Genomic DNA, 27,014 nt, shown 5'->3' with positions numbered 1-27,014 from the left:
GCGTGGTGATATGCTTTTCTGTGTGCAGTGTGGGCAGCCCTCTTTGGTCCCGGCCAGCATTCACACCAGCCTTCAGTTCGGGGTTTGTGGGACACACGTGGTTGGCAGTTAGGATGAGCCTCTGGGGAGCAGATGATGTTTGCATAATCAAGCCAAACTAAAGGCCCCAAACAAGTAGTTGTATTTAAGGAAGGAACACAGATATATATGTGGCTGTCTCTGGGGCTTTATTTTCATATAGCTAATTAAATCAGGATCATTCCAGAGTATAGAGCTAACTGTCGGGTTTCGGCACAGTGGGTCTACTTTTGAAACTTCGGGCTGCATATTTGGAAGCTGTTGCAGGCACTGACCTCAGGCCCTGTGGTGACCCAGCAAAGGCAGAGTACCAAAGAGGTCCCGGTTTAGCAGGACAGGACTGCCACCTGGGCACGGGCTCCCAGCCAGCCACAGGGGGACGTGTGCAGCCAAATCCTGCACAAAACCATCAAAGTAACGAAACTTGAACACTTTGGATTATGATACTGATTAAGCCATGATTTCACTGTGAATAATAAGATGAATTCATAGTTACTGAGACTGCCCTGCCAACCGGGCAGGCTAGCCCTGAGGGGCAGGTCAGTAAACAAAACCCCACAACAACTGTGTCCGCTGTAAAACAGCAGAGGGGCTTCTGATGGGACCCTCCTACCAGTAATGGTAAGGACAGGCTTGATGGGCTGGGTGCTTGGGGGTGACAGCCATCTTCTAAGCACTGGAACAGTCTCAAGAGAGCTGTTCTTTGAGGGCACTTAGTCCTTCAAGGCCGTGGGTGGCTTCCTCTTCATTGGACCAGGTGCATGCCAAGTGGGAACGTCTGGGGAAGAAATTCAGTCCTTGTCATGGCCTTCAGGATCCCCTATGGCCTTGGCCCTGCCCACTTCTTTTTATCTGAGTCTCATCTCCCACCTCCCTTGCCTGCTGCCCTTGTCTCTGTTCGCTCTGTTTAGAACGTGCTTCTCCAGGATCTTTGCTCTCTGGCTCCCCTTCCTTCATGGCTTCTGGAATTCCTTCTGGAATTGTGGTGGCCCCTTCCTTCATTCATGACTAAGGTACCTGTCCAAGCCCCGTGGCTCCATCCTGTACTCTGGTTTTCTGCAGTTATCTCCTCTTGACTCATCCCACAAGAAACTAAGAGCCAGACTAGGGAGGTTATCTGACCCTCCAAACCCAGGGCCCTGCCCTGCCCAGCCCAGCTCTTGTGCAAGACACTCGATAAGTAGGTTGACTAACTACCAAGACGAGAGCGTGCTCTACCCAGCCCCGGCTGGAAACGCATACCTTTACCTCTCAAGTTACTCCTGCTAGAAAAAGACATGTTCAGCAAAGAAGTAATTAAAATGTCTTGTTAATAGAGTTGTTAGTGTGATTGCAGGCAAATAGGGCATGCCATCTTTTGGGGGATGCATAGAGCCCTTGGTAATGTAATAATAATAGGTTAGAAATGATCTCTTTGAAGCATAAGTTAAAGTTTTCCACCTAGGACCACATTCAGAAACTGCTTCTGAGAGCTTTTTCCCTTTCCTAGCCAGGCACAGAGGGAGGGGCCAGAAGCATTTGGGTGCTTCCTCACAGCCCCTGGGCATTTGCGATCACTGTAGCTGGGAAGGTGAGCTTGGCAAACGGGGCAGTTGTTCTCCCCACCCTTTGGCTGAGTCCTGGAAGAGAGGGACCGTTTGTCAGACCTGGGCCATGAGCAGCAGTCATTTGGACCTGCAGTCCAATCCTTGTCTTCTTTTAAGAATGTCACCCCTTCATTACCTCCAGGTTCTGGCCAAGGACTGGGTGTATCCCACGGTTGTGGCTGAGGCCCAGTTTTGCCTTAGAAGAATCCCCTAAAGGGACTTGAAGTTGACATCAGAGCCACTGCATTTTTCCACCAAACCATTTTCTAGGAGCGTCCAGAAGGTGTTTCCTAGTTCTCAGTAGATTCTGGCGTCCTAGGGAGTGTGGCAGCTCATGGCCTGTGAGTTCTTGATCCTCTGGAAGCCATCAGAGCTCCCTGCCTCTTGCCCTGGCTTCCTCGGCCCCACAGCTTACCGCTGCTGTCTTCTGAGCTCCCCCCCTTCAGAACCAGCCCTGATCGTCTCACTCTGCTTCTCAGTCTCATGTAGTGCAGCCTGTGCATCTCACTGTTGGGTTATCAGCTGTCTTCTGGTGAACTTGGAGCTGGGTTCCAGACACTGAGGACTGTGTGTGGAGGAGACCGTCAGGGAATACATTGGATCTGAATTTTTCTTCAAAGTGAAAGTTAATGGAGCTGTGCGTACCTAGTTGGACAAGTTCTCAGAAACAGTGTGTGAACTTGGTGGCGGGTGGGGGTTGGGTGGATCCTGCCATTTAGCTTAGTGTCTGGTAGTGTTCTGGTGCTTGGAGACATTGCTGGCAATTGCCTTTGGGAGGAGTAACTGCCTGGGGAGGCCTGATGTATTTGAGAAGGATGACCTGGGGACAATGTGCAGCAAGAGTAAACTCAGTACAGTTATTGGCTGTAGCATCATTCAGGTGGCAAAGAAAGTAGGAAACGGTCTGCAGGGGACATTTCCTTTACATTGTTATTCAGCATCAAATCCGTGTGCATATTTATGCCTGTGTGTGTTCTAACTTGGGATAGCGGTCGTTAATTCATGGAATGTGAGTTCCATTTTTTGTTCATGAGTAAAATACATGCATATTGTTGCATAACATTGAGGAAGCCCTGAAGGTGGCACATCAAACAGTGGCCTCCTTTGTATTGGGATGGAACGGGAACGATTATGTGCTGTCTTTGTTTTGGATTGCTTGCCCTGTTACTGTGACCACTTCATTATTTAAAATTCAAAAATAAAAGTAAACATGGAAACAGGATCTGTACAAAAGTTTTTATAGCACTTTAATTTGTAAGATTCCCAAATTGGAAACAGCCCCACTGTTGTTAGCAGGCCAGGTAGTGGCCCTACCGTGGATCCCGCTCAGCAGTGGAAAGGAACCAGCTGTTGATGTGAGTCTCACGGGAATTGTACTGAGTGACAAGGCCTTCCAAAGGGTTACATGCTGTGTATCCATTTATATAGCATCCTTGAAGTGACAAAACTATGGAGATGGGTTTATTTGAGGGATTGTGGGAGGGGGTGCACAGAAGGGAGGTGGGTGTGGCTATAAAATGGCAACCTGAGAATCCTTGACTGGTGGACATACAAACCTACGCGTGTTATAAAGTGAGTGCAAGTAAATGGGAGTAGGACCAGTATGCTACCAACACCGGCATCCCAGTTCTGGAGCCGTACTGTAATTCTGCACATTGGTGCTAGGGGGAGTAACCGAGTGAAGGGAAGCGGATCTAATTACCTCACAGTATATTTAATCCACAGTGAAGTGGGGGTAATGTAGTAATTGTGTGAGACACAGCTTATGTTGAGAGGAGGCATTTAAGAAAAGTATACATAGGTAAAGAACTTGGGTCTTTTCAACATCGTGCCTCTTCACTCAGCTCCTTCCCCTTCTGTCTTCCTGACTAGTGCCTCCGGGTTCGTTGGGGAGCTCCGTCTAACTTGTACTTGATGGAAGGCGTGAGCATGCCTCCTTGAGGAAGGGGTTCCTCGTGGGGGAAACTAGAGCGAATAGGAGGAGCAGGCTCCGGCCCAGGCCCCAGGTGGGCGCCACTGTGCCTCACCCCGGGGGCCTGTGGTCATCGCCCGAGTCTGTGATTCTCAGCACACAGTAGGGGCTGGGAGATGGGAGTTACAGATTCATGAAATTGAAGCAAATATCAGACCCTTCTCTGCTGCTCCTGCCCCAGCATGAGCCCCCAGCCCCCTTCTGGGCCAGACCCCTGGGAGCCCGGCTGTGCACACCTGCCTGGTGTCTGTGGGCAGATGCGCTAGTGCAGATGCTTCATGCTGAGGTTTTTCATGTGTAACTTTAATATTACTTATATTCTTTGCTTCTCAGGCTCAACTGTTTTCTATTTTGTCTTTTTAAAAGCCAGCTTTTTCATCTGGATTGTTTTTGGACTGACAAGGCAGTTGTGATGGGCACAGTGTGTTCCTGTGTACCCCCACCTCATCTCCATTGTTAGCAGCTCACATTGGCAACTAGGGAACTAGTAGTTAACAAAAAGAATGCTGAAGTAGAGCTTCTAGAGATTCTCTGCAGTTCCTCCTGTGTGGGTGAGAGAGCCCCTCCCCCAGCCCAGCAGACTGTGCTCCAGAGCCATACAGACACGGCTGGGGAATACAGGCTTGGACTAGAAGGTGACCTCAGAGCTCAGATGGGGGTCCTTAAGCTGCAGATGGAGTCCAGAGCCAGTCCTGACATTTCTCAGCTGTTCTTCTGAGATGTATTTGGGATTTCCAGTCAGGAAAATGCACGAAGATACCAGTGTTTTAATTTGCCTTGAACACCTCTGTTTTATGTAATACTGTTTAAAATGTGTTCAGTGCCAGAGGAGAGGAGAGGAGAGGAGAGGAGAGGAGGAGGGCCATGGAGAAGCCAGAGAGGTTTTGGCTTGGAATTTCAGGTGAACTGGCAGGGTTGGGATTAGGGGTACTGCTGTTAAGGCCCCACTGGCTGGACCCAGTGACTGGGCGTTGGGTCGTGTGCCCGTGCTGGCACTCTGCTCTTCTGCCCTTTGTGGAGCGGCGGCTGTGCCCATTGGGCTGTGTCAGTAGTTGGGAAATTCAAGGAGGAATCTGGAGGCTGAGTGGAGACTGAATTTGAGGTGTGGTGGATCTTTTGTGGCCCAGACACCACCTGGAGGCAGCACATACACTCTTAGTAGGAAGGCTGTGCAGTTTTGTTGTGTTTCGTCCCTATGACCCTGGCCTTTTGGGGAATTTTTGTGGAGTGAAAGAATATCAAAGCCAACAAATCAGAATTCTGCTCTGTCTTTTATCTTATCCAGGAGTCATATTCAGGCACTAAGTTAGCACCGTATCATTTCCATAGCAGTCAGTGAACAAGTGCTCATTGGGTTAGTACTTCTGTTATGACTTCACAAATGAAGTCAGTGGCAAGGAAAGCTGAATGTAAGTAACTGTAGGCATTAAGTGTGGGCATTCTCAGTAAAAGAGGAGGAAACATGGGCTCTGTAACTAGCCAAGTGTTTCTAAAGTCAATTTAAAAAATGTCCTTTTTTATCTATATTAAAATTATGCCTTTGGCACCACAAGGTTCATTATCAGAAGCTTTATCATCACAAGTAATGAAAGTGATGGTCTGTTATATGAGTGTCATACATATGTTTTACAGTAATTGCTTTTCTTTCCCCTTCAGACCACAGTTCACATTTGGCCAGATGAGAGTTAACACATCTTGGAAAATTCCAAATAGGTGGAGTATAAAATTCAGAAGGATCACTTTATATATGTGGATAAATATACATACCCACTATCTTGCACTTCTTTGAAAATAAAGAAGGTGGTCTTACATTTAGGATATTTCTAGAAGCCTGATACAGGCTTTTTGTGGATATTGGGTGCTTTCATCATTTAATTCTGGTTCAGGGATTTTCTGTGTCTTAATTAAATTTTTAATCCTCTTGCTGAACTAATTCATTTATGAGGAGCTTTTTTTAACTGGATATTCAGTCCCTTAGGAGCTGGACTTGAGTTGCCAACTTTTCATACAAAGGCCCCATGGCAGTTGGTTGGGAACTTCTCGGGCCCTGTTAGCCAGATTCCTCATGTACATTGTAGACCAATCAAGGACTTACTGCCATTTCGTAGCCACTGGCCTGGACTATCATCTCCATGCCTATGAAGGGTGGAAAGAGCAAATTGGCAGCCCAGTGTGATTGTGTAACCTGGTGTGTAAAAGGTGGGGGTATAGTTTAGGAGAACCTAGGTCTGCCGTTGAACGCTCCTTGCTTTGCCTTTTAGGAGCCAAAAGCAGAGAAATCCTACTTCACACTAGAAAAGGAATCCTCATTTTGTAAACCTTTAGGCTTTCAGCAGTCACCACATTGCAGTAATTCTGCTAAAAACTGGTTCAATTTTTTCATTAACCCCACCCTCCATGGTAAGGGGTTGTGGATGGTGATCCATAGAATAGATCTTGGTTTTTATCATTACCATACATTCTGGTGAAAAAGTGCACTGTCTCCAAGCTACTAAAATAACCCTTAAAGATAGTCTTTCAGCTATAATCCAGATCTATTTGAATCTCAGAGTCTTCCCAGTCTTAGATGCGCTGTAGAGTGCTATGACTTGCCAGTTTAGACTGCTTACATCTACGTGTCAGCCTAGATTGAGGCGTGGTGCTTTGTTCTGTATTTGTCATTCTGCACTTGTGTGTTATATAAAGCATGTTTTCAAGCAGTTGTAGCAGGGCAGATTTGAACTGAGGAAATAAGTTAAAAGTGCTAGGCATACATCACGCAAATTGCTTTAAGATTTATAGCGCCTTCCGTGAGAGGAGTGCGTCTGTGTATACGGGTGAAGAGTCACTACTTCTGTTTCTGCAGAACCTTGTGATAATTTCTAGGCATCCTCCCAGTGTTTGTTCACGTGAAGGGAAGTACACATTTCTATATTCTTACTCCAACATACTCTTATGTTCCAAAACAAAGACTGCATGTGATAATATTTATTGCTTGGTATCTTAATTTTTGACAACGTAACTTAGAGAACTTTCCATGTAGGTAGATTGAGAACCTTTTAAAAAAACTGCTGTCCGGTATTCCATTGATGGAATATGCTATAGTTAATTTCATAAGGTCTTTTCCTCAAATTTTTTTTAATGATGGTTTGATGTTAATTTAGGAAGATAGATGTGGATGAAAGACATTTCAGACAAAGTACCTAATTTTTCATTTTGCTTTTTTAAGCATATGTATTTTAGAGTTTAGAGTTTGAACAATAGCAAAATTTCTTCTTTTCCTACTTCTCCCAATTTTTGTCAGGATTGGATGGTTGAGGGGCCATTTAAAAAATGTATATATCATTGATTTTAAAAATGGCTTTTAACAATTATTAATTTTGTTCATATTGATATTTAATAAAACAACTGAAGAGTATCAAGATTGGAATCTGTCTAAATTTGGGTGGTAATGCTAGTTTCCTGGCTTCCAAGGATTTCTAAGGTGTCTTTCGAAATGCTTAAGAAGGAAAAAAAAGCATGGTTTATATCCAAGAAGTATTGGAGAGGTGTAACCTGATAGTTTGGGGTTTTAGAGTGTTCAGAGGGGGGCGGGGGGTGCAGGGGAAGGGTTGCTGTCCTCGGTGCTGAATCAGACCACAGGCTGATCTGGATGCTGGAACGCCTCTGAAATATTGGGACACACCTATGTAGCTATTTTTAAAATCACATCTCATCTTTTTGTAGTTGAGACTCTTGATTTCTGCTGGAGAGTCTGATGCACCAGGGAGCTGACTATATAGGCAACATATGGGGTGGGGGCCAGCATGAGTTGCAGTGAGCTGTTCTGACATGTGGAAGGAGGAGAGGATTTAGATGTGAAGTAAGGCCCTTTCGGCCAATAGAGGCCATTTAAATCCTAATGCTTGCCATAGTGTTTTCCCTTTTACATTGGGTACCAATGTTAATGTGTAATGAGAGAAAATAGTGCTGAGAATGTTACATTGGAGTTTAGACCTTATAATCTTCCAGTTACCACTTAAAAGTTTTGAATTGTAAATGTTTTTCAAGCCAGATTTCAGCAAGCATTAGAGTGGCAGCATTTCATTAGTTTCTCAGTTCTTTCCAGACTCTGTAGTTGCCAGTCCCCTCAGAGGGTCCCCTTCCACATTTCTCTGTTCACCCTAAAACTCCTGTCATGGTTTCTGCATGGATTTACGTTTTAATTACAGTAACTGTCCAGTGACACATTGAGAATGACAATATGAGGTTTTAGGATACTGATGTATCCATGGTAAAAAGTTGTAATGCACATTTATGTATGTTTATTAAGCCCTCAATAATTTTTCTCTAGGGTTGAGTTTCAGTGAATAGAAACCTATTTCAAAGTAAATAACATTGTAAAGGGAGCCAGTTATTGTATGATACAGTGTGTGTTCAAATCCCATTTAGTATTTTGAAAGTGACAGAAGTTCATAGTTAGTAAACATACTTGTAAATTTTGGGTTAGAATGCATTTATTATGGCACAGTTGGAACTTACTAGTACTGGAAATTGTCATAAGTACAAATTGTTTTTCTTATTTATTCCAAGCCATGGAATTTTTTGTTTTCTTTAAAGCTGGAGATACAGATGACCCACCAAGAATTACTCAGAACCCTGTCATCAACGGGAATGTAGCCATGAGCGATGGGCACCACACCACGGAGGAGGACATGGAGGACGGTAAGCACGAGGGTTTGCTCACTCGCATTGGGCTGGAAACCGTCAGAGATGCAAATAGATAGGATACATATTTCTTCCTTGAGTATGTCCAGGTTTCTTAATTAAGAGTAGCTAGTTCTCAGGAGGTTGTATGTAAGGAAAACTTAGGCACTTGTTTTGGTTTTGAATTTCAAGATTGCCTACGAATTTCAGGGTAAGTTGACTCCCCAGCCTAGCAAGGTTTAAATACAGGCATTTGTGATGGATGGCCAGTTAGGCAGGCCTGCACTTTTCCGGCCTCTGTTAATATTCAGGACAAGTGTATCTTACTCTCATTTCCTTTTTGTTTGCAGCAAGATACTTCTAGACATTAGAACTTGGCTTTCATTATACTCTCAATAGTGTATAGATCAGTTGTGTGTAGCTGACAACCTCTCCCCACTCCTGTTAGGTGTGAGATCAGAATCGAGCTTTGGGCTTCATTCTCCCACACGAACTTTTGATTTATAGCGGCTATGCAAAAAGCGTATGCATATGTATATGCATGGAAATTTTGTGCCCAGGAAATCACTTTCTTTTGAGACTATTTATAATTAGACGATGTGACCTGTACATTTGCAAGGTCAAAATCTTGAGAAGGTAGCAGCCAGTAAGCCCTTTATGCAGCCCCTGGAATCTTGCAGTGTAATAATGAAACCATGTTCTGTCAAAAGCATGTCCGTCAATCCTCATGAGGGTTGTGTCCTTCCCAGGGGAGTAACGGGGCAGTTGAAAGAAACCGTCAGTCACGGGCTACACCACCAGAAGGACTGCTGTTCAGACCTCCTGCCAAAAGTTCAGCCTCCATGAGAAACTGCAGCCGTAGTTGAGAGTTCTCTCACAGTGCGGTTTACCCCCTGGCAGCTGGCTGAGGCAATATCTGAGGAAGGTAAAGAGGCGTGGTCTAAACCCCGCTGCTTTCTTACCTGTGGAGTGCGCTTGCCACTGTAGACCAAGGGCGACGGTGTGGGTGTGGTCTTTTTGGTTGCTGGGCTCTTGGTTTTATTTCAGACACCAGAGATTCCAAAAGTGAGTCAGAGTGTAGCTGGGAAAGCTTAGCCAGGCCTGGTGTGAGGTTGGTCAGGGATGGTCTTCGTCACCCATGGGGCAGTAACTGGCCCAGCCAGGTCAAGGAGCTCCCGTCTAGTTCCCAGAGCATCTCACACTAACATTTGGGCATGTGTTTTCTGGTGGGGGTGGGGGTGGGGGTGGGGTGGGAGACGGTGCAGATGTAGAGAAAGGGCAGGGTTCTCATCCTCGGCACTGTTGCCTTTGGGGGCTGGCCTGTCTTTTTTGCAGTGAGGGCTGTCCCGCACATAATAGGATGCTGGTGTTGTCCCACCTCCATGCCTTCCGCACAGTCGTGACAATAAAAAGTGCCTGTAGGCACTGCTGATGTCTCCTGGGGCCCAAATTGCCTCATTTGGGAACCACTGTTAATGAGATCATGATGTACTTAAAATCCCTTTCCTTTTGAGGCAAATTTTACTAAATTAAACAGTGGTGATAAACAATAGACCCTGGAATGGGGCAATGCGCTTGTGAGTTAGCAGATGGAAAAAGTGTGTTGGAGGAGAAGGTGGCATGGCCTTCCACAGCACAGACTCTTCCTGAGACTGACAGATCACGTCTGTTTGGAGGGGGCAGGCGTGCCCTGTTTCTGGGTCCAGATAGGAGGAGGAGTCTCAGTTTCAGGCAGCATTTTCCCGGCTGTGACAGCTATTTAGAAACAGTCTTCTCCAAGATAAAAGTGTGCTGTGAAAAGTGCTCAGGAATCTAGGGAGTCTAAGGAATGCTGGGTAAGGCAAGTTCCTTTATTGTAGGACTTCTGCAAGCCCTCAGTGTCCTAACATGTTTCTCCAAAAGGCTTTTTGTCAATGATTCCCTAAGACTCTGAAGTTCAGAACCCCTTTTTCTGACTCCTTTAATGTCTTAAAGTAGGGCACACAGCTGGGAAACACTGGATTAGAATTATCAATGTCTCCACTGTGCAGACAGGCCTTCTCTGTAAGGGGAGTCTCTTATTCAAAAGTTAGATACAAGATTGGAAAATCACAGATTAGAAAAAATGTCTAATTGATATAGAGAACATTTAAAAGTCCTGTTAACAGAGGATTATGGGCAAGTGTCAGAATTGTTTTCTAGTTGTACCTATGCTCTCTTTCGTTTTAATTTCTTCCTCAGTTTTTCTGTAAATGACCATGAGATGTTATAGAGCAGGTGCAGCCCCTGCAGATCTAGATGGTTGTAGATGTCGATTGTTGGTATCCATGAAACACACAAACTAGGACTTGCAAAGACTTGCATTAGACTGAAAAATGGAGGTTTGATAAAATTATTGCTAGAGTGCCATTTGGGAAAAGTTCAGGGTAAGCTGATTAAAAAATAATAATAATAAAGTAGTAGGTCTTCTACTTTTTCGTTCAACTGAACCCCAGGCTGGTGTATTGGCCTTTCCCTTGTGAAGATAAGATTGGTGTAAGAATGGGCACACTGGTGGTTTAGGACTCTGTGACAGCTGACGCTGCCCTCTGGGGGCAGATAGGAAGGTCGGGGTTATAAGGTCCTCCAGCTGAGGGTACGTGATGACTGCACCAAGTGGGATTCCATCCTGTCACCGATGGTGATGAGATGCACAGAGTAATGAAACATGCCCTGTGGCATCCAGGGAGGTTAGAGTCTATTAGGATGAAATACTAATTCTGCAGGATACAGGGTATCCTTCAGAATCTCAAGTGTACTACTCCTTAATTTTTTTTTTTTTTAAGTAATTACAGACACAGAGAAAGTTGCAAAAATAGTACATAGAATCTTGAGTGCCTTTCACCATTTTCTTGGACAAAGATGTTTATGAATGTCATGTAATTCCTCATAGGAATGTAATGGGACCAGCCCTTTCTGCCAAAGATGGGTTTTGATTCTGCTTTTTTTAATAGAGTCTCCTGTCTTGACCTTTTGGTATTGGATATAATTTTTCAACTGTTTAATTAGTACAGAGAGTTTAGAGCTATAGGGTAACATTTTTATTCACAAAAATCTCATGTTAAACTTTTGATCAGCGTATTTTGGAAGGTAAGGCTGTTCTGAGAGTGTACCTTGGATGTGAGGCACTCTCGTGTCTAGCGTGTAATTCTGCCATCATGAACTGGGCTCCGAGACCAGGTGGCACCAGGCGTGGAGCCACTGAGCCCCTTGGCTTCTGAAGGGTGTGCCATTTCATGGATTCAGTGCCATGCTGAGTTCACCGTTGGTCGGTCCTACTTAATATTTAAAGATCAATTCAGGAATTTGACTGAAGTGTGGAGTGGAAGAACAAAAAGGCATTTATAATGTGTATCAATTTTGTCTATATAAAATCTAATCCTGCAGAGAGTGGAATTGTATCTGAAAACAAAATAGGTGAACTAGGAGAGTTGTGGGGCCTAGTGGCACTGGCCCTTGGGTCCTGTACGAGCGCCCCAGGATTTTTGGTTGGCTGCTTTCAGCCTTTGGGTCCCTACAAAGTGGGCTGGGCTTGTGAGGTCTGTGTGCAGTGGAGGGTTGAGTTGAACTCTAGAACAGCATTTTACAAACCCCAGGCTGGGCACTGAGCTTAGGGTCCACAGTCTGGGGTGTTGAAACCCCCCATGATACTTTGTGAAACACCTTGGATAAGATAAGCCACTTAACCTCAGTAAGCCTCCTTTTTGTCAGCTATGAAGTGGGAATTAAGTGACATCTGTCTTTACCTGCCTTGCAGGATTTAAATGCTGCTCAGATGTGATTTGTCTGTCTGGGAGAGTGGCCCATTTTTCTGCTAAGCCATTCTGGACATCATTATCCCGAATGAAGTTCTTGCCTTTTTGGTGAACTTTTGTCCCTCAAAAGGATTAGGGTCAGACTGCCACTCAAGGCTTGGTTGCGTGATGCACCTCGTGACGTGACTCACCATGTTTAGCTGTCCTTCTTCCTGAAGGGCTGCTCTGCAGACTGCTGAGTCTGGTTACATGCAGTTAAAAAGTTGGCTTAAAAGAAGGTAACAGTACTGTCACGTGTACTTCCGGTTTTTATTTTTTTGGTGAAGAATACTACCCTCTCGTGAGGACTGATGGACATGTTTTCCTAAGAACAAGTTCAGATAGACCCAAATGGAAGCACTTTCTGTGCAGGGAAGTCTGTGTCCTTAGCGCTTGACTGTCGTGGTGCAGGAGGGGAGCGCGCTCTAATGCGCTCTTCTTCCCCACGTCAGCTCCCAGCACTTGGTGCGTCGGGAGCCTGGGGCCAGGAACGTCAGGAGAGCGCCTGATTGTAAACCAGAGCAAGCCTTCCAGGGGCTTTCTGTTCTGTAGACCGACTGTTGCTCCCCACGGGGGGCTCTGGTGCTCCCAGTCTGCAACAGGTTAGGTAGAGAAAGTGAAATGTCTGGAAATCTGTATAGCAATTGGACCTTCTGCAGCAGTTCCATTACATTTTTTGAAGTGCCAGCCGGTAGCAGATGGGTGTTGGCCATGGGAGGACTGCTCCTTCACGGGAGGAGTTTGAGAGGCCCAGCTATGGACACTGCTGGGTTCGTCCAAGCTAACTGGACGCCTGTGTGGCTTGTAAATTGAGTAGTCACAACCATAAGTAAAAGGTCGAGTTCTAGTGTGACTTTTCATTGAAAGTCTAAGAGGCACTGGATCAATACTTTTGAGAAATCCTTAATTCCTTCAATTGGCCTTCAGTCTTACTGAGTAAATTTAATAGTTTATATTATTCATGTTGAAAAGATTATCAGTTTCTTTCTTTTTACAAAATTATTCCCCTTAGGGAGTCCAGGCTGGTATTTCACAAAAATTGTGAGCTAATGAAGTTAACATTTGTTTTTAGGTTAACTGCTTAGCAACCTTCTTACCTCTAAATAGTGCCGTGCTTCTGTGGGCATCCCTGTTTCCCTCCTTCCGAAGGCCGCCTGTGCCTGGGAATCCAGTGCCCCTTCGGTGTCTCGTCTCCAGACTCGGCCCAGGCCTCCAGCCCTTTCTTCCACATGTCCTGTCCTTTAACAGTCGTCACCCGAGCTGGTCCTTCGTCCTCTCCAAGGCCTCACCGCCCCCCTCAGGATTACTGGGGAACAAGGATAGAGTAGAATAATAGATGTTCTTATCACCCCAAACTCTTGAGTCCAGGAGGGAAGGCAGGTGTGTCTTGTCAGCCTCCTGAGTTTCGGATTCAGTCACAGAAGCTGCATGCCACCTCACTGCTCTGGGTCATTCTTTAGCCGTTGTCATTTTCCCAAAGAGCTGGGTTCCAGCAGTCAGATCGCAGCCATGCAGGATAGTTTCTGGTCGTTGGGCTTCCAGGGTTTGGCGATGCCTGGGCCCTGTGACTTACAAGGTGTTCTCTTGCAGACACGAGTTGGCGCTCCGAGGCCACCTTTCAGTTCACTGTGGAGCGCTTCAGCAGACTGAGTGAGTCGGTCCTTAGCCCTCCGTGCTTTGTGCGGAATCTGCCGTGGAAGATCATGGTGATGCCTCGCTTTTATCCAGACAGACCACACCAAAAAAGCGTAGGATTCTTTCTCCAGTGCAATGCCGAATCTGATTCCACGTAAGACAGTTTAAATGATGCAATTACAAATCCACAAATAGTTGTGATACATTATTGGAAGCCAAGTTCATTCAAGCCTTGTTGTGAATCTTTGAATTTCCTTGCTGCCTCTACATAACCCTCTGATTTTAAAGTAGATGAAATACGTTTCTGTCTTTAAAATTCACTGGTAGATACTCTATCCATACTAGAAAAGATAAATTTTTCTTGCAAATGAAACAACTGAAGTTTGTATGTTAGAATTTGCCAGCCCAGGGACCATGGGATCGGGGCCCGACTGGACCAGCTGACTGCTGAGTGATCCGGTGTAATGCTTACTCTACTGGTAATAACCTGAGGGGGAAATTGTAGTCAAGAATATTCCCCAGGCCCTGACGTCCTCCTCATTGCCTGTTAACCAGAAAAGGGTATATTAGAAAATGTCTTAAAATTGAGAAAAGTCTTGTGGTCCTTCTCTGCAGACGAAACCAAAGATCTGGTAGGGGCTTTCCATTTTCTGACTGTTGGTTCAATCTCAAAAGTTTGAACTCTTCCCTTCATTAAAAACTGTCACTGTTCGGTGTTCATCAGAAGCCCCATTATCTCAAGCATCCCAGTCCCAGATCGCTTAGTCACCCTGTCTTTCTCATTCCACATCAGGATCTGTAAGAAAGCTGCCTCCTCCCCGAGGGCCCTGGCTCTTGCCGCCCTCCCTGTCAAAGCTCAGGGAAACACAGTCCACCTCGTTTTTCCCTTTTGCTTGAACTTCCAAGAAGGGCCAAGCCAATTTTTTGGTGCAGCCAGGGCCTGTCCGTAGATTGAATTTTTTCTTCCTATGCTTACATTATGATCTGATCTGATGAGAATTTGGGCTGGATTTTAGGCTGACACCTGTTGCCTGAACAGGATTTGGGGAAAGCAGTGAGCCACCCATACCCTGTGTTCAGCATCCTCAGCAGCAGCGGCTCCCTTCCTTCTGTTTGTTCTAAGCACTCTGCAGTCACGGCACAGTTGTTCTAACATTCCCTGCACAGCCACTGTAGCTGTCAGCCTGCAGTCCACTTCAGGGCGGCATTCCCTTTTGGTTTGTAAGCATTTATCCAGAGATCCTTTGGTGGTCTGCCCCTGTTCGCTGGCACCCGGGCCCGTTTCTCTTGTGGTCACAATACGGTGCCCACGCTCAGAACTCCGGATGCCTATGTGGGGGGAGGAACATGGGGCATCAGTACCTGGGAGCTGCAGGGGGCAGGAACGGTGCTCAGAAGCAACACCTTTCTTAGTAGAAGGAAGAGCTTTAAGTCTGTTTCTCTAGGAAATTGCATTATCACCATTCTTTGTTTTTTCCATTCTTTTTATGTAATACACATTTAAGATATTGATACTACAATTGACCCTTGAGCAACGGGAGGCTAGGGGCATCAACCTCCCCCTGACCATGCATTTGAAAATCTGAGCATAACTTTTGACTTGCCAAAAATTTACAAACAGCCTACTGTTGACAGGAAACGTTCCCGATACATAAACAGTTAACACATACTGTGTATATTTTATGTATTATATATTGTATTCTTACAACAAAGTAAGCTAGAGCAAGGAAAAGGTTTTTTTTTCCTTCAAATTATTGCAGATCTACAAAAAATTGCCCAATATATTTATTGAAAAAAATCCACATTTAGTGGACTGGTGTAGTTCAAGTCCATGTTGTTTTAGGGTCAATTCTACTATTTGACCAAAAATGATATAGTCTGTTACAAATTCTAAAGACAAGTATTTAAAGTTCAGAAACTATTTCATAGAGCCCAATAAAAAAAAATGCTTAAAATTTTCTAGAAATAAATGTGAGTTGATTCACAACAGACTCCATAGGGGCACCCCCACAACCTTTTAGCCTCCTTCTACATTAAATATAAATAGCCTCCATCTTCCCTCTTAAAAAAAAAAAAGAGAGAAAGAAAGGAAACATGGGGAATCCTTGTGTGCTGTGACTTTAAATTTGTTGACTGAGTCTTGGATTAATTTCTTTGTACAGGTCGTGGTCTTGCCATGCACAGGCAGTGCTGAAGATAATAAATTACAGAGACGACGAGAAGTCGTTCAGTCGTCGAATTAGTCATTTGTTCTTCCATAAAGAAAATGACTGGGGCTTTTCCAATTTCATGGCCTGGAGTGTAAGTAGCCATGCATTACAGTGAATAATCTGAGCACTGCTCGTGACTCCCCGAATTCTTTTATTCCTCACATTCTTCTTCTCTTCATTTTAGTATTAGGATGTTTGCTTTGTAAGTTGGCTCTGTGAAATGTGTTTCCTCCAGTTTTCTAGCTCAGGTTTTTAGCAGCCAACAGGACTTAAGTCTCAGCTTTTTGTCAAGCATTGTTACGGCTTTCCCAGTGGCTGATTTTCCTTTAAAAGAAGTAATACCGAATGGGACACTCCTAGGTCAGCCACAGTACAGGATGGTTTCATATAACTTTGTTAATTCTCACATCAGTTATTTTGGCTGCTTTTTGCAGATGGTGGAAACCGTAGAACATTCTCAGAAATGTCGCCCTTAGTTCTCCAGCTTGGAGCCTCTCTAAGCCCTGTTCTGAGGAGCAGACACTGACTCCTCCGTCTGTGTAATGGCGTTGAGCCCCCACCCAGTACGTCTGGAATGGCTCCCAGAGGAGCCAAGTTTTTATTTGCTATTTTTATTCAGGAAACACTTTAAAACAAGCGAAACACAGCAAAACTAGAAGCACAGTTGGGTGTTTGAGAAGATAGCCTTCTCATCTACCAAAGTACAGGGTACTGTGGTCATTGTGTCTTTGTAGTGAAGTGACCATTTGTGTGTTCTTATCAAGGTGGATGTTCTTATTTTTTTATAGGAAGTGACTGATCCTGAGAAAGGATTTATAGATGATGACAAAGTCACTTTTGAAGTCTTCGTTCAGGCGGATGCTCCCCATGGAGTTGCGTAAGTATTTCTTTAATTGGGTGCTACTAAGAAATGTCTTTTGTGCTGTAGCAAAGGAAGCATTAGCATATTAACAGATATGTACACTCAGTGATTAGCCCCCTCCCCTCTCTGTGCTTGCGCCTCGCACACATGGGTGGAATGCATACACGTGGAGTACACAGATCTGTCTGCCAGTTTCATGTTCACTCCTTTGTGTAGCAGTGCTGTTGAGCAGGTTCAGTATGCCAGACACTGCTGTGCACTAGGTCAACAAGACAGCCATGGGTTTCTGTCCTCATAAAGATCATATGACTGGTCAGGCGGAGGAGTTAAGGCCAGTCTCTGCGTAACTACGGCAGGATGTGATCCGTGTTTGCTGGAAATGGTGGGGTTGTAAGATCTGCAAGTGACTTGAGTGTGTGATGAAGGGAGGCAGGGCAGGAGCTACAGGGGAGGCGGGGAGCTGCAGGGACGCAAACCTGGCGTCCCATCCAGGGAGGTCTGTGTGCAGTTGGTTGGGCTCGGCAGAGACACTTGGGTCTCTGGGCGGTGCATGGGGTCAGGGTGGGGTAGACTAGGCAGGATCATGGGTCAGCTGCCTTCTCACGCCCTGGGCTACACGAGGTGCTGTCCGGACGCAGCTGAGCAGCACACACCAGGCTTGCTCATGTTACTCTGCTCCCACATGGCCCTGCTCGGCAGCAGGACTGCATGGTGGACCTGGATGGGTTGGGGCAGCCAAGAAGGAGCCAGTACCTGGTCCAGGTCCTGGCCAGCGTGGCCCGGGTGTGGACCTGGGAGTTTTTAAAAAGCAAAATCTGTTAGCATTTGTATGAACCCAGCTAGCTGATACAGGAGGAATGAGGCTTCTCTCTAGTAGCCTTTTCAAAACGTGTGCTTGAGTTGTATTTGGATATGGAGGGTGGGGAGAGGCACAAAAACAAAACATTTCTAATTAAACTGTTTGTGGGCCTTTTTTATCTTCTCATCTCTTGACTAGAGAATCGGACATGTTTTTCATCCTGACCAATCCAGAGTTCTTGGATCGGTTCACTTGACAAAACCTGTTCAGTGTTACCTCCTAAAGCTATGATCATAGTTTTTAAAACGGCTATCTATAATTCAGGATCCTTGCATTTTCTTGCCAATTTTTAAAACAATTTAACATACATTTGGCACATGGACTAACCCTGGATTCACAGAGCTCCGTCAACCCTGACCTCTTGACCTCAGTGCCTGTGTCCTTAGTACTGGCTGTGCCTGGTAGCAATCTTATTTGTGTCTTCTTCGTATTATATACGGAGGAAGCTGGGGAGGAGGTGGGAGGATGCTTCTCTTTTCAAGTGGCAATCTCTTTAGCTTCCGATTACTGCTTGGCGGGAGTGGGCAGTGGGGACTGTTAACGCTGAGGAAATCCACGTTTTCTCCCTGCCAACCACCAAAAGAGCTGCTAAAGAGAGAATGCTCTAGGAGTTCGTAAGTCTGAAAAGTCTGTATGACTAAATTGTGCCCAGCCTCATGCCTTTTTTCCTGTGTATGTGACTCTGTAGAAAAGGGGTTTCAGCTGTTGGTCATTTCTTGCTGATGACACATGTGCCCTGATACCTATGTGGTAGAACTGCTGTGGGAGTCCATTGGACACACATGTAGAATGGAGGCCACAGTGGCGATCTTGGTAAATGGTGCCGTCCCCCTGCCATCAGCCCGCGGTGTGTAAGCTGCTTCCCCAGGGCCGGGGCTGGCCTTGCGCTGGTCTGTGCGCTTGGGCAAGCAGAGCTGGCAGTGTTGGAGGGAGCCGTGTGATAAGAACGCCTGGACCCGGTGTCCTCGGTGCATTGCCCCTGGCGATGGTTCAGCCACTTGGAGGGCTGCTAGGTCATCATCCGTTTGTCAGGATGGTGGGAAGGAGGTGATGGTGCTCAGTAGTGAGATGTCGGCTGCACGCTGACGTAAAGCCGACCGCTCCACACACACTGCAGAAGCAAGTAGGTGTCCTGTGCAGTTTTCCCTCAACCTCAAACTGATCTTGTAGGTGGGATTCAAAGAAGCACACGGGCTATGTCGGTTTAAAGAATCAGGGAGCGACTTGTTACATGAACAGCCTGCTGCAGACTTTATTTTTCACAAATCAACTACGAAAGGTAAATGGATGGTATTTCTCTCCCTCAACCTTCCACCCACCCTTTTCTCTCAAGTGTTAAGGGACGAGCTGAACGCTTTCACCAAGCTGCCGTGTCCCTCTGTGGCACCATGGTGCTGTCCCCTGAGAGGGGCCCCCATTTTATGCTTGCACTTATCTTCATTCGTCAGTGTTTGGATGCTTGTAAAGCTAACTTGGGTGATCGAAAGTTTCCCACAGCTGACCAACCTAATTTTGTTGGGCTAGAAATTATATATATATATGTATATGTATTTGAGTGAAAGGTATAGAAGCATTTGAAAAGTTGCATATCCAAAACTGACTAGTTGAAAAACTGCTGGCTGTGAAGTTCAATTTTAACTTACAGATAAAACTTACATTTGTAGGAATAAAAAGGAACAGGTGTCCTTTGACTGTGTCAGGGATAGGCAGTCTGCACTGTAGGCGTGCCTGTGAACACGGTGAAGCCCTGCAGGCAGCAGGTGCTCCCGCGGGAGAACCACCGGCTGGGCTGCAGGCTTTTCCTGGGACGTTTGCACTGTTCTAAACGTGATAGGACTGAGTGTGTGGAGCACTGAATGCGGAGGATTTCAGTAGCATGAGTCTCATCAAATCTTGGTTCATCAGTTTAATAATGTTGCTCTAAGAAGTACGAAATAAAAGTGATTCTCTTTGGCTGGTGAGCGATAGGTAATTATTTGTTACTTTCTTGTATTTTCTAGATTGTCTCTAAAGACTTTCATGATTTAAAAAAACTTTCTCACCCATTTGGGGAACAGTTAAAAGCCCTACCAGCTACCTTAGCAATTGTGATGTTAGAAAGGATACTTTTCGCATAAAATTCCATTTTTATTCCTTAATCAATCCTTTCAGGCAGTGTACATGATGCCAACAGAGGGCGACGACTCATCCAAGAGCGTGCCTTTGGCGCTGCAGAGGGTGTTCTACGAGTTACAGCACAGCGACAAGCCCGTGGGAACCAAGAAGCTGACAAAGTCGTTCGGGTATGTGTGGGGCACCTGCCCGTCCCTTCTGCTGCTTCCTTTCAGGATGAGTGAGTGCATAGTGGAGCTGAGAGCAGAGCAAAGGCATTTCATCATGTCATTGTTTTCATCATTGTAGTTAGTGTGTTTGACCTCTTAGAAAATAGAAGCTATGTTTTGGAATTTCGCGTGAGAAAATAGTTCTCCCTCTTAGTTTACCTTTCGAGGTGGACATGTATAGTTTTCATTCATATGCAGACTTGCTTACAAAAACCACCTCCCCTTGCACTAAGATGTCAGAACAAGATGAAGGTGTGGACATTTGGTGTTCACATGAAATCCACTTTGTCTTTGAATTATGACCCCTCCAGAAAATCTCAGAAAACGGACATAAGAATAATAGCCTATTTGTAGTTTAGCTTTAAAATCTGAGTTGCTTGTACTTTATTCAAATTGGAAAAGTTTGGTAGTTTAAATATAAATGTTTGTTTCATCTTTCCAAGGTGGGAAACTTTAGATAGCTTCATGCAACATGATGTTCAAGAGCTGTGTCGAGTGGTAAGTGTTCATCTATAGTGGTACACTACTTACACTGAATATTTTGAAGCACTGTTAGGAGTTATAATTAAATAAAACCTCAGGCCTACTTCACATCACTGTAATTCAAGTAATTCCTATCTTTGTTCAGGACCAAAACTAAGGCAGAAAAGGCAGGATCTATCTAGTTAAAAGACAGGAAAAAATTGGAAAAAAACCTATTTCAGAGGAAGTGTGAGGGAAACTTGAATTTAAATAATAGTAGGCAGAATACTTTAATTTGCTAAATAAGTTGGCGCATCTCCCTGAGTTAATGAAACAACACTTTGGCTAAGTGGCTGCCCTGGCCTCCCGCCTCACTTAGAGTAGTTATCTAGCTCTGTAGCATCCACCCTCTTTTGCACAGAAGTCCTAATCGAGGCAGATCTCTGTGGGTGATTCTCCCCCAGACCATGTGTAGTCACTAGCAAACTCCCATTCTTCCAGTTGTGACGAAACACACACACACACACACACACACACACAGAACATGAAATGGCTATTCAAGGTGATTGGCTGGGCAAGGTGTGTTTTCTTTTTTGCAGCACTAGCTGGATTGAATCCAGTTCATTAAATATCCATGGACAAACCAGTCAATCCTGTTGACAGGCTCAACCTCATTAATCTCTTGGTGTGGACCAATACGAGTTAAGTTTAGTGCTCAATTTACATGCTTTTCCACAGAGGTAAAATGAATATAAAAAATGCTTCTAAAGGCACTACAGATTACTAATTCATTCCAAAGGCTGTGTAGAGGGTTAATCTCAACTGTTGCATGTAGACATTTTTATAAATATCCAACCGAGGAAGAAGATGTTGAATGTTTTTTATAATTGCATGCCAAAGGTCATAATATTTAGAGTCTAGAATTTCTTTGACCGTTGAAACTTACTAGTCAAATTTTCAATTACTGTGTATTAAGCATTAAGCATGACATACCCCTAAAGCCAAAATTTTCTCTTCCAGTTGCTTGATAATGTGGAAAATAAGATGAAAGGCACGTGTGTAGAAGGCACCATACCTAAATTATTCAGAGGCAAGATGGTGGTATGTGATTACCAGTTTTAAAGAATAATTTGAAGTGGTTTTAAAATGCTAATACTGTGAGTGAATTCTTAAGCCATCTTATTTTCCTTGATTGTAGTCGTATATCCAGTGTAAAGAAGTAGACTATCGGTCTGATAGAAGAGAAGATTATTATGATATCCAGCTGAGTATAAAAGGAAAGAAAAACAGTAAGTTCTGTGAGCATAATGGCATGGCCTTTTGATGATTTCTGTTTTGGTTTAGTGCTTCATTTCGCAAGTGATTTTTATTGAAATGTAGGCAGAGAAAGAAAATTGCCCAAATGAGGAGCGTAGAGCTCCCCGATTGAACACAGGTCTTTGAGCCCCACCCAGGCCAACAGACAGAACATGTGCTAGAACAGATGCTGGCCCTTCCCAGTCACTACCTCCCCCTCTGCAGAGGAAGCCAGCTATCTGGGCTTCTGATGTCCTGTCCTAGGTTAGTTCTGTATGTTTTAAACATGTGTTTTAGATGGAATCATGTAGGATGTTGTCTCTGGTTCTCATTTCTCTTTAAATTCATCCACTCTGCAAGTAGCAATAAGTTCATTGCTTTCACTGCTTTATAGTATTCCATTTGGGGGATATACCACTAGTTTTTTGAAACCATTCTTTTCTTGATAGTTGAGTTGTTTTCAAAGCTAAGACTCGTAAGCACGAGGCCCATCGACTATTCTTGTGCTGATATCCACACGTTTATTTGCATTTATGGGGAATGGAACTGCTGCCTCACAGGGTGTGCATATGTTCAGAGTGATGGGTGTAAAGCCAGCAAGATTCCCAGGGCAGTTTGTTGATTTCCGTCCCACCCTCCATAGGTGTTGCACGTCCACACCAGGACTGTCAGTGATCAGACTGAACGCTTGGGTGGGAGGGTGGTGCTGTCTTGGTTTTGATGGGCATTTTCCTGAAGATCAGTGAAGCAGTTACGTTTTCAAATGGTTGTTGGCAATTTGGACATCTACTACTCTACAGACCAATCAGTAACAATGTCCTCAGCTACTGATTCTGTCATCTCTGATTTCTGATCTGTTTCTGTTAATTCACTTTTCTCTTCATGGTCAGCTATATTTTCCAGCTTCATTGCATGTCTGGTGACCTTTTTCTTAGATCCCAGCTATTGTGGATGTTATCTTGTTGGGTGTTGGACATTCTTAACTTTTAAAAGTTAGTTGGAAATAGCTTGGTTCTTTTAAGGCTCGTTTTTAGGCTTTGCCAAGTGGGAGCACCTCAGGTTTTAGTTTACGACTAATTTGTCCCCTGAAGTGTGGCCCCTCCCTTTGAGTTTTCAGCCTGAAGCCCCGTGTTTGTGGGTCTTCCCACTGGCTGGTGAGCCCCTGGGGCCTCTTTCCCGGCTCCCTCTCTGCACTGCTCGTTGCTCACTGAAGGCTCTGGGGGAGCCCTCTGCAGGCCTTGCTGCTCTTCCCATGCAGCTTCTCTCTGGGCTCTCTGCCTTACAGACTTGAGCTGCCGTAAGCTGCTCGTATTCTCAAAGTTGTCCCCTTGTGGTGAGCCGGGGCCACCGAGGCCTCCTAGGGCCTGTGGCCCACACTGGCCGTTGTCCGGGGTTATGCCTGCCCCGCTCAGGAGAGTGAGTCCTGTTCTGTACTTTCTTGTGACTGGAGCAGGAGAAGTTCCTCATGTACGCCAGACGCTGGTTCTGGCCTGGATTATCAAGGTCTTCCCCAGTGTTAGGCTTGCCTTTTTACTCTTAAAAAATGTTGCCATTTGTTTACCAGAATTTCATGATTTCAGTGAAATCCAGTGCATCAGTCTTTGCTTTTGTGTCCTAAGAACACCTGGCTTGAAGTCATAAAATGTTCTATTATCTGTCATTAGCTACTTACCTATAGTTCACTCTGAATAGGATTTTTTGCATGTGGTAGGATGCCAGGGTTGACCCCGCACCCCGTGTGGATGTCAGGTGTACCCATAACCTCTCCTTGTGGCTCTGAGGTGACCCTCCACTAGCACCAGCCACTCCTGCTTGTGTAGACTGGTTTCTAGATTCTCTTCCTGGGGCCCGTCGGTTGTCCTTGGTGACATGCTGCACTCTTCCCCCACCACTAGCTTTATTGCAGTTATATTGACAAATAGTAAGATACTTAATTGTACATTGTGATTGATGATTTAATATATGTTGCCAAAGGGTTATTCCTATCTAGTTTGAACCTGTCCATCACGTCACATATTTTTCTTTCTTTCTTTTTTGGGTGATAACATTGACGGTCTCCCCTTCGTGTCAGTCACGCAGGGTGCTGTTAGCAGCTGCCCCACTGTGTCCAACACCAGCTGACAGGCATTTGATGGTTTCTGCCTTTGGGCTTTGGTGGCTGGTGCTGCTGTGAACTTTCTTCCTGCACAGGCTTCTGCTGGATGCCCATGTTCCGTTCCTGCGGGCACAAACGTAGGCGTAGAGCTGGTGTGTCCTGCGTAGTGCAGGGCTGCTTACAGAGGCCGCGTCCCCAGCAGCTGTGCCACAGATGCCGGGCTGAGTTCTCCTAGCCACTCGTCTGCCGCCTCTCCCGCTGGTCCCAGTCCCTTAGAGAAGTTGGTGCCTTCTTCCCCAGCCCCCACTGTCCTACTCTTCTAAACTGCCTCAGTAACTGTAGCTTTATAATAAGTTTTGGTCAGAATTGGGACTTTAATGTTACTTTGCTTTGTTAAAGTTATTAAAACACTGACCGTGTTCCCGCTTGTAACGCCCGTAAGAAGCCGTGTCAGTGCCCTTTGAGTTGACACTCCCCTGGAGGTGGTACTGGCACAGGCCCCTCGCCTTCAGTGCAAGCTGAGGTTGGCTCGTGGCCACTTACTGCTTCCCCGTCAGCGTCCTGAGCACCTGGGCGGGGCTGTGTCATGCTCAGAGCTTTGGCCATGGCGCTGGCTGACTTCTCTCTCTTTTTCCCTTAAAGTATTTGAGTCGTTTGTGGATTATGTGGCCGTAGAGCAGCTCGACGGGGACAACAAGTACGATGCTGGGGAGCACGGCCTGCAGGTAACCCCGAGACAGCTGGTCCTGTTGTGGCTGTTCACCCCGTTTCCAGATCCTAGGCTTACTTGTGGGCTAAAGCATCCTGTGTGCCTGTGCACAGCTGGGGCCTCTGCCTGGGTCCCTGGTGGGGCTGGGCGGGACGTGTAGCAGGAGATGGAAGCACAGCTTGCTGGTCAGGGAGACTCGCCACCCACGCACACAGCCCTGTCCCACGTTTGAAGGCGTTTTCTCTGGTCCGTGACTCCCCTCCTCACGTACTGGTGTCTGTGCCGGAGCTTTTCCCTGGGTTATCCCATCTCAGAGTCTCCAAGCCGCCTGGACCCTGGTCTGGCCCGGTGTGTTTTGTTTTCTTGTATGTGAGGGAACGGCTTTCTGAGGCTCACGAGTTCTAGAACGAGTAGTGTTTTCCTGTTCCTCATTCGGCGAGTACTTGGTGTGCCTGCTTGTCCACGTGGCCCCACGGGGACTCGGGGCTGGGGTGGAGCAGTGAGCACTGTGGGCAGGCGGAAGGACGCGGACGGGGGGCCTGTCGGTACATCATGCGGACACCCAGGGTGTGTGGCCTTGACTCTGGCCTAACTCATAATGACTTCTCAGACTGACCTGTGTTTCTTAAGCTTGCAGATTTATAATGATGTGCTAATGTGCGCATTTTGCAGTGGGCCATGAATCTGCCAATTCCCTGCTTGGATGGGCTAACTCAGGACACTGAGTTGTGGATCAGAAAATCACTTTGCAAACACGCAGCTAGATGTACTTAGGAAACACTTCAGTCAGCTTACAGAAATCGCCCTTGTACACTCGGTGTTTTAGGGTCTGGACAAGCAATACAGATTTTAGAAACATAATCTTAAGTGGACAGCGATGGAGAAATATTTTTTTTATTATTGTTTCAAGTTGTAGTAAACCTGTGCCATTCCTTTGTACGGCAATAGGTTATTGGGTTTGTTTTTCTTTCCAGAGATAGCCTGTCCTCTTAAACACACTGATGTAAATCAGAGAACATTGCTAGATAGGTGTGGTTTTTCACAGATACCAGTTCTGGCAGGTGTCGATAGTGCCGTACACAGCTTGGAAGGAAAGCCGGAGGTGCAGGTACAGCTGGGATGAGGACCACTGACGGCCCGGTAGCGGTTGAGTTTGGCACTGGCTTGTTGCGTGAGGAAGGAAGAGATGGCTAAGATAGAGCAGATACGGAGGGGAGTGAGGGCTGGGGGCACGGACCTCTCCAGAGCAGGCCAGGCTTAGGAGGTGGGGTGTTGTGGCATGGGCAGGTGATAATGGGGGTGGGGTGGCGCTGTGGGAAAGGGGCCTGCTGGTGAAATCAGTGCGTGTTCAGAAGCAAATTGAACATGAGGGCTGAGTGTGCGCTCCTCAGTGTGTGTGTCCTTGAACGCCACAGCTGGTCGCTGGTTGTCCTCCACTGTCCTTGTTCTCTGGGTGTCCCATAAGCACACCTTATCTTACACAGCTGTACTGCAGAATTCTGCTTTTCCATTAAATGATATTCCTATTCTCCATTATTTTTCATAGTGTTTAATGACTGTCTAGTACAGCAGCAAGTGACCAAGCCTAGGGTCTCTTCAATGCTCCCCTATTGCTGAAGATAGACTATAACCCAGAGTAAGCAGGCACCCTCAAAGTGGATGCAGTGTCATCGAACAGCAGGCCTGATGGAAATCTAACCAGAACACAAAGGCGTCTAGATGCACCCCCCACTGAAGCCCCCAGCATATTCCAGTTTTGCTGAAACACTTTTCTTCCACTGCTTCAATAAATAAGTAGAAATGAACTAACGTCACATTTCATTCACTTTCAGGAAGCAGAGAAAGGTGTGAAATTCCTAACATTACCACCAGTGTTACATCTACAACTGATGAGATTTATGTATGACCCTCAGACAGACCAAAATATCAAGATCAACGACAGGTAATCTGCAGTGGGTGGAAAGCTTAAGATTTAATCACCTCCCCAATTAAAGGGGTTAATCTCAGCACTTTGCTTATTTGGTATTTATGTTTTCAGTCTCTTTTCTGATATATTTAGGTCTCTCCTCTTCCTGAGCATCCCACAGATTGTGATTTCAAAGGGTTGATTTTGCTTAACACATTTCTCAGGGTACTCCTGTCTCTGCCTCTGAAGGCACCCTGGCCCCCTCTACACTGTAGCAGGTGGAGGAGGTCTTGAGGAGGGGGTGCTTTCTGCTCCACAGGCATTTATGTTCACCAGAATGTAGATGTTATTTGAGAAGTGGAGCTTTATATTACTGTATTTGTTTAAATATAATTTGCCAGTTTCTTCTAATCTCTTGGTTGGTATTGACTTATGAAGGTGCTGGAATTTTAAAAAGTGCTGAAGTAGGTGCCCCATTGCAGGTGTTTTCTAGATCCTTAAAATACCAGATAAAAGAGTGACACTACAGAGTACTTTATCTGGTTT

The 27,014-nt window shown here is 45.5% G+C and overlaps 1 protein-coding gene across 2 annotated transcripts in view; it reads left to right on the top strand.

Moving 5' to 3' along the window:
- USP7 (ubiquitin specific peptidase 7) overlaps window positions 1-27,014 on the top strand; it is a 60,976-nt gene that overhangs the window by 20,643 nt on the left and 13,319 nt on the right. The window contains exons 1-12 of one of the 2 annotated variants that reach the window (XM_073214730.1): window positions 8,215-8,319; window positions 9,051-9,226; window positions 13,704-13,902; window positions 15,911-16,049; window positions 16,747-16,835; window positions 18,850-18,958; window positions 19,831-19,961; window positions 20,444-20,498; window positions 21,483-21,563; window positions 21,661-21,751; window positions 24,496-24,578; window positions 26,395-26,504. In XM_073214730.1, the coding sequence (XP_073070831.1) occupies window positions 13,817-13,902; window positions 15,911-16,049; window positions 16,747-16,835; window positions 18,850-18,958; window positions 19,831-19,961; window positions 20,444-20,498; window positions 21,483-21,563; window positions 21,661-21,751; window positions 24,496-24,578; window positions 26,395-26,504 (974 nt within the window). In that variant the 5' untranslated portion in view covers window positions 8,215-8,319; window positions 9,051-9,226; window positions 13,704-13,816. Of the gene's footprint in view, window positions 1-8,214; window positions 8,320-9,050; window positions 9,227-13,703; window positions 13,903-15,910; window positions 16,050-16,746; window positions 16,836-18,849; window positions 18,959-19,830; window positions 19,962-20,443; window positions 20,499-21,482; window positions 21,564-21,660; window positions 21,752-24,495; window positions 24,579-26,394; window positions 26,505-27,014 lie in introns of those variants that run through there. The other variant, XM_073214729.1, reaches the window with a different exon arrangement.

This window comes from Manis javanica, chromosome 10 (genome assembly GCF_040802235.1).
Source record: "Manis javanica isolate MJ-LG chromosome 10, MJ_LKY, whole genome shotgun sequence".
NCBI lineage: Eukaryota > Metazoa > Chordata > Mammalia > Pholidota > Manidae > Manis > Manis javanica.
Note: the sequence above shows the minus strand (reverse complement) of the source record. Positions and strands in the feature narration are given on the sequence as shown.